This window comes from Pleuronectes platessa, chromosome 7 (genome assembly GCF_947347685.1).
Source record: "Pleuronectes platessa chromosome 7, fPlePla1.1, whole genome shotgun sequence".
Taxonomy (NCBI): domain Eukaryota; kingdom Metazoa; phylum Chordata; class Actinopteri; order Pleuronectiformes; family Pleuronectidae; genus Pleuronectes; species Pleuronectes platessa.
This window is the reverse complement of record NC_070632.1, coordinates 28356670-28369774: the sequence shown is the minus strand read 5'-3', so window position 1 is coordinate 28369774 and position 13105 is coordinate 28356670. Positions and strand designations below refer to the sequence as shown.

The 13105-nt window shown below is 41.1% G+C and overlaps 1 protein-coding gene and 1 long non-coding RNA gene across 2 annotated transcripts; one reads left to right on the top strand and one right to left on the bottom strand.

Moving 5' to 3' along the window:
- The first annotated feature begins 11243 nt into the window (after positions 1-11243).
- Positions 11244-12861, top strand: LOC128444517 (cytochrome c oxidase subunit 8B, mitochondrial). The gene is made up of 2 exons (XM_053427041.1): positions 11244-11543; positions 12590-12861. Exons 1-2 carry the CDS (start codon positions 11436-11438, stop codon positions 12683-12685), a joined length of 204 nt encoding a protein of 67 aa, XP_053283016.1. The 5' UTR covers positions 11244-11435; the 3' UTR covers positions 12686-12861.
- Positions 11271-11995, bottom strand: LOC128444518 (uncharacterized). The gene is made up of 2 exons (XR_008339154.1): positions 11820-11995; positions 11271-11655 (listed from the first exon to the last, which is right to left on the bottom strand). It is a non-coding gene; the product is annotated as an uncharacterized LOC128444518 (long non-coding RNA).
- Positions 12862-13105: the final 244 nt, after the last annotated feature.

The window sequence follows — 13105 nt, the reverse complement described above, 5'->3', positions numbered from 1 at the left end:
TGCTCTATAGATGTTGAATGCATTCTGTAGTGAGAACACATTCAAGCACATGTCCTACACCTCCATGAGAGGGGGGAGGGGTGAGAAGGGGGAGGGATGAGAGGGGTGAAAGGGGGTGGGGTAAGATGGGGGCGGGGTGAGAGGGGGGCGGGGCCTTCAAAACAGGTTGATCTGAGGAGGTCTGTTTTAGACAGAGTATAAAGGTGCTGTTTTAAATTATCCTTGGGGTATTTTTACCAAAATATTTTACAGACATTTCATTAAGAACCCAAGGAACCATATCAACTGTGGTGAAATGGAAATAATATGTCCCCTTTAAAGCGAATATGTCCCCTTTAAAGCGTTTTCGTGTGTCATGGCGAGCTGATTTGACGCCCCGCCACAGTCAGACGGTGTGTCGAAAAGTTGTTTCTTTGATAACTTTAGATCTCCATCTTGTTGTGATGCCACCCGTCTAAATTTTAAATTGATGTGATGAAAGCTCTCCGACAAATAAATCAAAGCGCACGATGTACAAAAACAAGACATTTCCTGATGCCACCAGGGGGCGCTTTCCTTTTAAGTCATGATTTCTAGGTAGATGTCTTCCGGTCGCGACTCTTGTCTTAAATGTGTAGTTTGGAGACGATTGGACAAAATATGTCTAAGTTACAGAAGCTCGCTTATATTGGCGTTTAGTCGAACTTTGAGACCTCACCACGGTCACACGGTATGATGAAAAGTTTAAATATTGATAACTTTAGATCTTCATCTTGTTTTGTAGAGTCTTATCTAATTTTTAAGTTGATCTGATGAAAGCTCTCCGAGTAGTACATAAAAACATAACACGTCTTAAAAACAAGACATTTCCTGTTGCCACCAGGGGGCGCTGTGATTGTAAGTCACAATTTCTGCAGTGATGTCTTCTGGTCGCGACTCTTGTCGTATGTGTCTAGTTTGGACTCAATTGGACAAACTATGTCTGAAATATGGAAGCTTGTGTTTTGATGGCGTTTCATCAAACTTTAACGCCACACCACGGTCAGATGGTTTTGCTAAAACGTAATCCTTCAATAACTTTAGATCTCCAATTTGTTGTGATGACGATCGTCTAAATTTGAAGTTGATCTGATGAAAGCTGTACGACAAGTACATCAAAGAAAAAATATGGAATATGACCAAAATGGCCACTAAAGTCAAACTGGCGGGCTTCCTGTTGCGTTATTCATAATGCACTGATGGACTTTTTTGTGCATCTAGTCATGATACACAATAGTCTTTGTTTTTTTTGAGGATCGGTGAATGCTAAATGAGGGGCTTTTCCGTAGGTGGCGCTCTTGAGCCATTTTGCCACGCCCTTTTCAAAATACTCCAGAATACGTAAATTTAAGCCGCCTTCGAATTTACTGCAAACTCCTACAACTTTTTGAGCACATTAAAGCCCTCAAAAAGCCAATAAGTTTAATCGGAAAAAAAAAATAATAATAATAATAATAACTAGGGCTACGTTGTAGCACTAACGGGCCCGAGCACAGGCAATTTCAAGTCTGTTGCGGTCGGGGAAGAGAGAGCGATCGATGACCAAGCGCACGTCTCTGCCTTGCGTGCGTTTTAAGCTCTGCAGCAAGAATAAACGCTTCACTTGCTGTAGCCAGCAGGTGGCGCTATGATTTTAAGTCATGGTGTCTTTGTAGATGTCATCAGGTCGCGACTCTTGTCTTACATGTCTAGTTTGGAGTCGATGGGACCAAATATGTCTAAGATATAGAAGCTTGTGTTTTCATGGCGTTCATCACACTTTGCCGCCACGCCACGGTCAGACGGTGTGTCAGAAAGTTTTTTCTTTGATAACTTTTTATCTCCATATTGTTGTGATGACACTCATCTAAATTTTTTGTTGATCTGATGAAAGCTCTCCGAGAAGTACACAAAAATAGAACATGTACCAAAAACAAGACATTTCCTGCTGCCACCAGGGGGCGCTGTCATTTTAAGTCACGATTTCTGTACCGATGTCTTCAGGTCGCGACTCTTGTCTTATGTGTATAGTTTGGACTCGATTGGACAAAATATGTCCAAGATACAGGAGCCTGTGTTTTGATGGCGTTTAATCAAACTTTGAGGCCACACCACGGTCAGACGGTTTTGCTAAAACTTAATCCTTCAATAACTTTAGATCTCCATTTTGTTGTGATGACGATCGTCTAAATTGTAAGTTGATTTGATGAAAGCTGTAGGAGGAGTACTTAAAAGAAAAAATATCGAATATGACCAAAATGGCCACTAAAGTCAAACTGGCGGGCTTCCTGTTGCGTTATTCATAATGCACTGATGGACTTTTTTGTGCATCTAGTCATGATACACAATAGTCTTTGTTTTTTTTGATGATCGGTGAATGCCAAATGAGGGGCTTTTCCGTAGGTGGCGCTATTGAGCGGTTTTGACACACCCGTTCCCAAATACTTCAGAATACGTAAACTTGCGCACATTTCTAATTTACTGTACACTTTAGAAACTTTTTGAGCACGTTAAAGCCCTCAAAAAGCCAATTCACTGAGCGAAGAAAAATAATAATAATAATAATCTTTTCAATTTCAATAGGTCCTCTCACCGATTTCGGTGCTCGGGCCCTAATAATAATAATAATCATTTCAATTTCAATAGGGCCTCCCACCGATTTCGGTGCTCGGGCCCTAATAATAATAAGAATAATGCCTACAATTTCAATAGGGCCTCTCACCATTCGGTGCTCGGGCCCTAATAAGAATAACTAGGGCTACGTTGTAGCACTAACGGGCCCGAGCACAGGCAATTTCAAGTCTGTTGCGGTCGGGGAAGAGAGAGCGATCGATGACCAAGCGCACGTCTCTGCCTTGCGTGCGTTTTAAGCTCTGCAGCAAGAATAAACGCTTCACTTCCTGTAGCCAGCAGGTGGCGCTAGGATTTTAAGTCATGGTGTCCTTGTAGATGTCATCAGATCGCGACTCTTGTCTTACATGTCTAGTTTGGAGTTGATTGGACCAAATATGTCCAAGATACAGACGCTCGTGTTTTGATGGCATGTGATCAGACTTTGACTCCACGCCATGGTCAGAGTATGGTGTTTTCCTATTTTGTAGCAGGTAAAAATACCAGTTAAATGTCAACAGTTGTCTTCATTGTCGTTCTGTTATTTAATAAATGCAACAAACTATAGTTTTTATATATATTGTATAACTATATATATATATATGTATATATATAACTTTATAACCTGTGTTATCAAATATGTTGTGCGGCTCCAGACAGATTTAAATTGGGGGAAGAGGGGACGAAATGGCTTTTTCAATAGTTACATTTTGTGTCTTGATCAAACCATGGTGTTACACTGACCTCTGGTGCCTTAATATTGGCACTACAGGTGTAATTCAATATTAAGTCACTAGAGAACAGTGTTGGACCATTAACTACAGACATGGTGTTTTCATTTTGTTTATCAAATTTATAAGCCTCACCACGGTCACACAGATTGATGAAAAGTTTAAATTTTGATAACTTTAGATCTTCATCTTGTTTTGTACACATGCATCAAATTTTTACGTTGATTTGATGAAGGCCCTACGAGAAGTGAGTCAAACTGTAAGACATAGAAAAACAAGACATTTGCTGTTGCCACCAGGGGACGCTGTGATTTTAAGTCACGATTTCTGTACCGATGTCTTCAGGTCGCGACTCTTGTCTTATGTGTATAGTTTGGACTCGATTGGACAAAATATGTCCAAGATACAGGAGCCTGTGTTTTGATGGCGTTTAATCAAACTTTGAGGCCACACCACGGTCAGACGGTTTTGCTAAAACTTAATCCTTCAATAACTTTAGATCTCCATTTTGTTGTGATGACGATCGTCTAAATTGTAAGTTGATTTGATGAAAGCTGTAGGAGGAGTACTTAAAAGAAAAAATATCGAATATGACCAAAATGGCCACTAAAGTCAAACTGGCGGGCTTCCTGTTGCGTTATTCATAATGCACTGATGGACTTTTTTGTGCATCTAGTCATGATACACAATAGTCTTTGTTTTTTTTGATGATCGGTGAATGCTAAATGAGGGGCTTTTCCGTAGGTGGCGCTATTGAGCGGTTTTGACACACCCGTTCCCAAATACTTCAGAATACGTAAACCTGCGCACATTTCTAATTTACTGTACACTTTAGAAACTTTTTGAGCACGTTAAAGCCCTCAAAAAGCCAATTCACTGAGCGAAGAAAAATAATAATAATAATAATCTTTTCAATTTCAATAGGTCCTCTCACCGATTTCGGTGCTCGGGCCCTAATAATAATCATTTCAATTTCAATAGGTCCTCTCACCGATTTCGGTGCTCGGGCCCTAATAATCTTTTCAATTTCAATAGGTCCTCTCACCGATTTCGGTGCTCGGGCCCTAATAATAATCATTTCAATTTCAATAGGTCCTCTCACCGATTTCGGTGCTCGGGCCCTAACTAGGGCTACGTTGTAGCACTAACGGGCCCGAGCACAGGCAATTTCAAGTCTGTTGCGGTTGGGGAAGAGAGAGCGATCGATGACCAAGCGCACGTCTCTGCCTTGCGTGCGTTTTAAGCTCTGCAGCAAGAATAAACGCTTCACTTCCTGTAGCCAGCAGGTGGCGCTATGATTTTAAGTCATGGTGTCTTTGTAGATGTCATCAGGTCGCGACTCTTGTCTTACATGTCTAGTTTGGAGTCGATGGGACCAAATATGTCTAAGATATAGAAGCTTGTGTTTTCATGGCGTTCATCACACTTTGCCGCCACGCCACGGTCAGACGGTGTGTCAGAAAGTTGTTTCTTTGATAACTTTTTATCTCCATATTGTTGTGATGACACTCATCTAAATTTTTTGTTGATCTGATGAAAGCTCTCCGAGAAGTACATCAAAATAGAACATGTACCAAAAACAAGACATTTCCTGCTGCCACCAGGGGGCGCTGTCATTTTAAGTCAAGATTTTTGTGTTGTTGTCTTCAGGTCGCGACTCTTGTCTTACATGTGTAGTTTGGAGTCCATGGGACCAAATATGTCTGAGATATAGAAGCTCGTGTTTTGATGGCGTTTCGTCACACTTTGACGCCCCGCCACAGTCAGACGGTGTGGTTAATAATACAAATCTGTAGTTAAAAATTGGCAGTAAGTTAGAAAGTCGTGAAAATTTACGTATTCTGGGGTATTTGGAAATGGGCGTGGCAAAATGGCTCAACAGCGCCACCAACGGAGAGCCCCTCATTTACGGAGATGCTCCTCATTTAGCATTCACTGATCCTCTGATTTTGGGCGTGGCAAAATGGCTCAACAGCGCCACCAACGGAGAGCCCCTCATTTACGGAGATGCACCTCATTTAGCATTCACTGATCCTCACGAAATTGAAGACAGTTGTGTATCATCACCAGATGTACAAAAAAGCCTCTTGGAGCATTATGAAAAACGCAACAGGAAGCCCGCCATTTTTGATTTAGTGACTATTTTGGTCATATTCCATAATTTTTTACTTTAATGCACCTCTCGTAGAGCTTTCATCAGATCAACTTAAAATTTAGACGACTGTCTTCGCAACAAAATAGAGATCTAAAGTTATCAAAGAAACAAATTTTTGACACACCGTCTGACTGTGGTGTCGCCTTAAAGTTTGATGAAACGCCATGAAAACACGAGCGTCTGTATCTGACATACAGTGCCTTGCATAAGTATTCACCCCCTTGGACTTTTTCCCATTATGTACTGTTACTAACTGGAATTCAAATAGACTTAAATAAACTTTTTCCCGTTTGATCAACAAAACATGCATAGTACTTTGGAGGTGCAAAATAAATTTTATTGTGACACAAACAATAATGAGAACAAAAAAGTTGACATCTGTTGGGTGCATAAGTATTCACCCCCCTGTGTCAATACTTGGTAGAACCCCCTTTCGCTGCAATTACAGCTGCAAGTCTTTTGGGGTATGTCTCTACCAGCTTTGCACATCTAGAGATGGAAAGGTTTGTCCATTCTTCTTGGCAAAAAAGATGAAGCTCAGTCAGATTGGATGGAGACCGTCTGTGAACCGCAATCTTCAAGTCTTGCCATAGATTCTCTATTGGATTGAGGTCTGGACTTTGACTGGGCCATTTTAAGACATTAACATTCTTTAATCCAAACCATTCCTTTGTAGCTCTGGCTGTATGTTTAGGGTCATTGTCCTGCTGGAAGATGAACCTCCGCCCCAGTCTCAAGTCTTTTGCAGACTGCATCAGATTTTCTTCAAGGATTTCCCTGTATTTGGCTCCATCCATCTTTCCCTCTATTCTGACCAGTTTCCCTGTACCTGCTGAAGAGAAGCATCCCCACGGCATGATGCTACCACCACCATGTTTCACTGTTGGGATGGTGTGCTCAGGGTGATGGGCAGTGTTGGGTTTTCGCCACACATAGTGTTTTGCATTGAGGCCAAAAAGTTCAATTTTGGTCTCATCTGACCAGAGCACCTTCTTCCACATGTTTGCTGTGTCTCCCACATGGCTTCTGGCAAACTCCAAACGGGATTTTGTATGGATCCCTTTCAATAATGGCTTTCTTCTTGCCACTCTTCCATAAAGGCCAGATTTGTGGAGTAGACGACTAATAGTTGTCCTGTGGACAGATTCTCCCACCTCAGCTGTGGATCTCTGCAACTCCTCCAGAGTAACCATGGGCCTCCTGGTGGCTTCTCTGATTAATTTTCTCCTTGTCCGACTCTTCAGTTTGGGTGGACGGCCTCCTCTTGGTAGGTTTGCGGTTGTGCCATATTCTTTCCATTTTCTTATGATGGATTTTATGGTGCTCAGAGAGATGTTCAAAGCTCTGGATATTTTTTTATAACCTAACCCTGCTTCATATTTCTCCACAACTTTATCCCTGACCTGTTTGGTGAGCTCCTTGGTCTTCATGATGCTGTTTGTTCAGTAATGATCTCCAACAAACTCTGAGTCCGTCACAGAACAGGTGTATTTATACTGAGATTAAATTGCAGACAGGTGGACCCTATTTACTAATTATGTGACTTGCAAATGTGACTTGTGAATGCAATTGGTAGCACCAGATCTTTGTTAGGGGTTTCACAGTAAAGGGGGTGAATACATATGCACTCAACACTTTTCAGATTTTTATTTGTAAATAATTGTGAAATCCATGTAATATTTCCCCCCACTTCCAACTATTTTGTGTTGGTCCATTACATAAACTCACGACGAAATAAATTTTAATCTGTGGTTATACCATGACAAAATGTAGAAAAGTCCAAAGGGGGTGAATACTTATGCAAGGCACTGTAGATGTTGAATGCATTCTGTAGTTAGAACACATTCAAACACACAGGCTAATTAATGGAGGTAAAAACGTTATGTCCTACACCTCCATGAGAGGGGGGAGGGGTGAGAAGGGGGAGGGGTGAGAGGGGTGAAAGGGGGCGGGCCCCTCAAAACAGGTCAATCTGAGGAGGGCTGTTTTAAATGATCCTTGTGGTATTTTGACCAAAAACTGTTACAGACATTTCGTTAGGACCCCAAGGAACCATATCAACTGTGGTAAAATGGGCATAATATGTCCCCTTTAAAATAAGTCAATTACTATAGAAATCTATGAGAAAATGACTTCTCACTTGATTTATAACGTCAGTAAACCTTTCTGATGGAGATATACCAGCAAAGCTACATCCTAAGAGCCACAGATTTTTTATCAGGGACCCTCACCACCCTTCTCAAGGTCTGTTTGCCCACCTGGCGTCAGGAAAGAGGTACATGAGCATATGCTCAAGATCCAGTAGGATGCTGAGCGTGTATTTAGAGCCTGCAACCACTTGTATGGAAATACTGGAAAAATGACAATAAACAGAAAATTGAACCTGCTTTACCTACATACACTACATTAAGACAAACGTGACGACTACACCAAGCCTTCAGAGTTACTACTCAGACCATGTCTCTCCACTACTGCCCAATTATCATCTGCATGGTAAACACTGGACATTAGGTTGTAAACAATCTGATGCATATGTAGATGAACACTGCAGCTCATCCAGAATGCAGCAGCTCAACTGGTCTTTAACTACCTAAATTCACTCTCACTACTCTGCTGCTCCGCTCCCTTCACTGGTTACCAATGGCCGCCCGCATCCGTTTCAAAACATTAGTACTTGCGTACCTTGCTGCGAACGGATCGGGTCCAGTCTACATCCAGGACATGGTCAAATGTTACACCCCAGCCCGTTCACTCCGCTCTGTTTCTGCCAATCGGCTTGTTGCTCCCTCACTGCAAGCTAAACTCTCAACAAATCCACGACTGTTTGCTGTCCTGGCTCCTTAATGGACTGCAGTAAAGTGAGCCGTCATGTGGGAAGCCAGCATTCATAATGTAACCATATTTGGAAGCTGATTAAAAATATTCCTTGAGAGGTTATAAGTCACTTCGAATGGATTCCTGTTCATGGTGTCTCTGACTATGCTCATACACATTTTTGTGTATTTTTCTGTAGAATAACTGAGAAAATTAAAGTGCAAATCTGTGAAAGTGGCCCAATATACATATTTGGATGAATTTGAAAGATATTCCTTAATAGGTTATGAGTATTTCCAGTGGATTCCTGTTCATAGAGCCTCTGACTATGCAATGTCCACATTCAAATTTAGATGGAACCTCTGGTTTTCACAGACTCATTCCACTTCAACATGATAGTAGAACATCTCTGAGTGTCACCGACATTATATCAGTAAAGACTGAACTAAATTTAAAAAATGACTCCCCTTTAAACTGAAAAGGGATTTTGTTTTATTTTTTAAACAATTAATTAATTGTTACTGAATATCATTTTGGTGTCTTACCTTCCTCCATGTTGTTCGATGTACTCTCAAAAAAGCATTTCCAAATACACGTACAAGGATATGAGGTGGAGTGTGTAAACTTTACATTTGTCAACTTTGATTGCACTAGTTGAACCTGTTAATAGCCCACATTAATAGTCTGCATGAGAAGCTACAGAGACAGGGAGTGGAATCAATAAAATGCAAAAGAAACAATGGAATGGCTGTGAAAAAATGAACATTTTGATATCGATTGGTTCACTATAAGCCTCTGCTTTGACAATGCAACTCTATCTGCCACTGGGTCTGTGGCATCCCTCTGTGTCTCATCGACGCACAAGGCATTTCTCTGCAGTGTCCATACAATTCCAACAGTACTTATTCCCCCAGGTCATCTAACTGTGGAACAATCCCGCTTAAATGTAAGCGAATTCTCTGAAAATAATATTTTACATTTCCAAATTGTCACGCACAGATTCAGTGTGACAATTGTCGGAGATGGTTCCATGAACAGTGCTTGGGTATGGACACCAAGGAGCTGCAACAAGCAAGGGCTGAAAGCTGGAGTTGCTGTTTATGTGCTCAAATCCCTTTCATCTTCTCCCCAAGCACACTACCCCACCACCCGGGACTGTGTCTGACACGGCTATCAGCAAAATGAAAAAAGTTTATTTTAATTGTTGTTGGTTTATTGTTTGCTCCCGGCAGTGTGAAATTCACATATTTGAAGTGTGATTAAAAAATATATATCCACAGTACCAAAAAAGTGTTTTAGTTTTCCCCCATTGTTTCTTTTGCATTTTATTGATTCCACTCTCTGTCTCTGTAGCTTCTCATGCAGACTATTAATGTGGGCTATTAACAGGTTCAACTAGTGCAATCAAAGTTGACAAATGTAAAGTTTACACACTCCACCTCATATCCTTGTACGTGTATTTGGAAATGCTTTTTTGAGAGTACATCGAACAACATGGAGGAAAGTAAGACACCAAAATGATATTCAGTAACAATTAATTCATTGTTTAAAAAATAAAACAAAATCCCTTTTCAGTTTAAAGGGGAGTCATTTTTTAAATTTAGTTCAGTCTTTACTGATATAATGTCGCTGACACTCAGAGATGTTCTACTATCATGTTGAAGTGGAATGAGTCTGTGAAAACCGGAGGTTCCATCTAAATTTGAATGTGGACATTGCATAGTCAGAGGCTCTATGAACAGGAATCCACTGGAAATACTCATAACCTATTAAGGAATATCTTTAAAATTCCTCCAAATATGTATATTGGGTCACTTATAACCTCTCAAGGAATATTTTAATCAGCTTCCAAATATGGTTACATTATGAATGCATTGGGCCACTTTCACAGAATTGCTCTTTAATTTTCTCAGTTATTCTACAGTAAAAATACACAAACATTTGCATGAGCATAGTCAGAGACACCATGAACAGGAATCCACTCGAAGTAACTTATAACCTCGATTTCGGTGCTCGGGCCCTAATAATCATTTCAATTTCAATAGGTCCTCTCACCGATTTCGGTGCTCGGGCCCTAATAATAATAATAATCATTTCAATTTCAATAGGGCCTCCCACCGATTTCGGTACTCGGAATTATTTTTAATCATTATCTAAATATGGCTACATTAGGAATACATTAGTCCTTTTTTACAGGCTTGCCCTTCAATTTGAAGTAAAAATATATAATTTACATGACGAGACACGCCATGAAGATAAAAATAATCAAATGAGAGACTATAACTAAAATATAGTTGTGTTTTTCGTTCTTTTTAGGCGTTCTGACTATCTATACCGCTTTGCCGTATGAGGCATAAGTAGACGCGCAACAAAAACCCGAGTGGCGGCTGGCTTTCCACATGCCGGCTCATTTTACTGCAGTCTTAAACGTGGAATGAGCTCCCCATTGACATCAGGACAGCAGAAAGTCTATACTTCTTCCGCCCCAAACTAATAACACACCTCTTCCGACTATACGTTGAATACAAAATAAAAAAAAGCGATTTAGTAGCACTTATATGCCTATTACCTATAGCACTTTTAGTTTGGCTTTCTTGAATAATATTATACTTTCTTGATTCTTGTTGTTCTGGGTTTGAACCCTCATGGTTGAGGGCACTTATTGTAGGTCGCTTTGGATAAAAGCGTCAGCGAAATGAAATGTAATGTACCACTGTTTGACCATAGGAGTGTTTGACTTGGTCTGAAGTTAAGGCAGACCTGTTGTCAAAAAAGTGCAGGGGATCATACGTGTATTGTTCTACCTCCATGACTTGTTACTAACCTCCCGTAGTGAACCACTCAGTGTCTGCAGCTTCTTAAACGAGTGTTCACAGCTCCGGGTTAAACCAGGACACGTTCCGCGCTCATCGGTCACGGTGTCATGTGGTGGGAGCTGAGACGACCAATTACATTCCGTGGCGTAATGTGCGCACACACGCACGCACCCATACACACATACATATTGGTAGATGAAACCTGGAAGTCGACCATCAGTGTGAGTAACGGTTAAGCCGCCTGTCGTCCCTCTTCTCCGGTTCTCTTCCTTCTCCTCCGGTCCTTCGTGTCTGCAGCACCGACCAGTCACAATGTCTCTGCCCGCCGTGTCCCGTCTGTTCAGGAGCGCGCTGAGGACGCAGCTGGTCCCTGTGGCTAACCTGACGTCCAAACCTGCCAAACACACTGTCACTGCAGGGGTGAGTGAGTTGCCGGCTCCACGGACACAACATGCGCCCAGACAACAGCTCCTGTGCCCGAACAGCAGCAACACACATCACCGGGAGCTTTTCTGCGACGGTGCACCTCAGCCTGTTGTGACGCAGAATAGTATGATTTTACCTTAACTGCGCCAAACTGTAATGGTTACACACATGGTTACTCAGCTTTGACACAGACTTTACACCATTGATTCTCCTATACTAATAATTCTAATATTCATGTGTATGAAATATTATTTTCAGTGAGATACTGACCATTTTGATGTGAATGCTTTATCAGGCGACCAGGCAAATAGGTCTATATATTCAACACGTCAGATAAGTGCGTCAGTATCTCGCCATTATTCCGCGTAATTCCAACACGTACACACACGTTTGCCAGCTCACACACAAACAGCAAGTCACAGACACCGTCTCTAATATAAGTGCTCCCATTAACCACAGCACAAAAATATAGAAGAAAGGGTTAGTGAGCACAGCAGAAGTTTGATACTAGTGCAGGTTTGATGTGAGGACAGTGTGTAAACACGTTCAGCAGGAGCCAAGTCCCTGACCTTGAGACAAACCAAGACCAGACAGAGTGAAACACAGACTTTATATGAAAACTGTGCTCATATTATCAGACCAAGGAATTATAAAGTGACTGAAATGTCCAACTTCACCCGGCCATAAGTCTCAATACCCACCCCCCCTCCCTTTTTTTTTTACTACATTGGACTTTAGACTTGTTTGGTTAATCTGATTATTTATCAGATACTTCCTGGTCTGGAACCTGAAGGTTACCTCACAGTATACTGGTTGTAGTTTACATAGAGTCATGGAGGGTATTCAAGGCTAACATAACAAAAATTTAATAAATATACATATAGCACATTGTAGTTTGGCTTTCTTGAAGAAAATTGCACTGTTTATACCCTCATTGTTGAATGCACTTATTGTAAGAAATTTTGGATAAAAGGATCAGCCAAATGAAATGTAAAAAAAGTATTGTAGTATTATTAATCAATCCCTTTGGTGTCTCACAGGAGCAGGTCATAGCTTTGACAGCCATGTTCGTGGCCATCCTGGGCCCCTCCGGCTGGATCCTGGCTCACCTGGAGGACTACAAGAAGAAGCAGTAGATGTCACAGCTGAAGATACTGATGACAACAGCTGCTCTGTCAACCCACCCTCCCTCCACATCTCATTCTGCTATGTTTCTCGTAAACAGATGAGATTTACTCGTTCCTTCCTTCTATGATAATGTGCATGTGCACCTGTCAATCTCTTACTAATAAATTAATGCTCAATACATAGACTACGGCTCAGTGTGTGTGATGTTTCATTTTACATTATCATACATACCAAACATATAGTTAGAATGACAGTGATAAGCGTTTCAGGCCTACAACTACAGATTACGTTCACAACAGATGTATCTGTTGTTTATTTTTATTGATAGACTAAATGTTTAGTTAAAAAAAATAATTAAGAATCATCATGGGAGGCTGTGGCTAGGGGGCTAGTTGAATGTAGTCCCCACTTGCTTGCTGAAGTTTGCT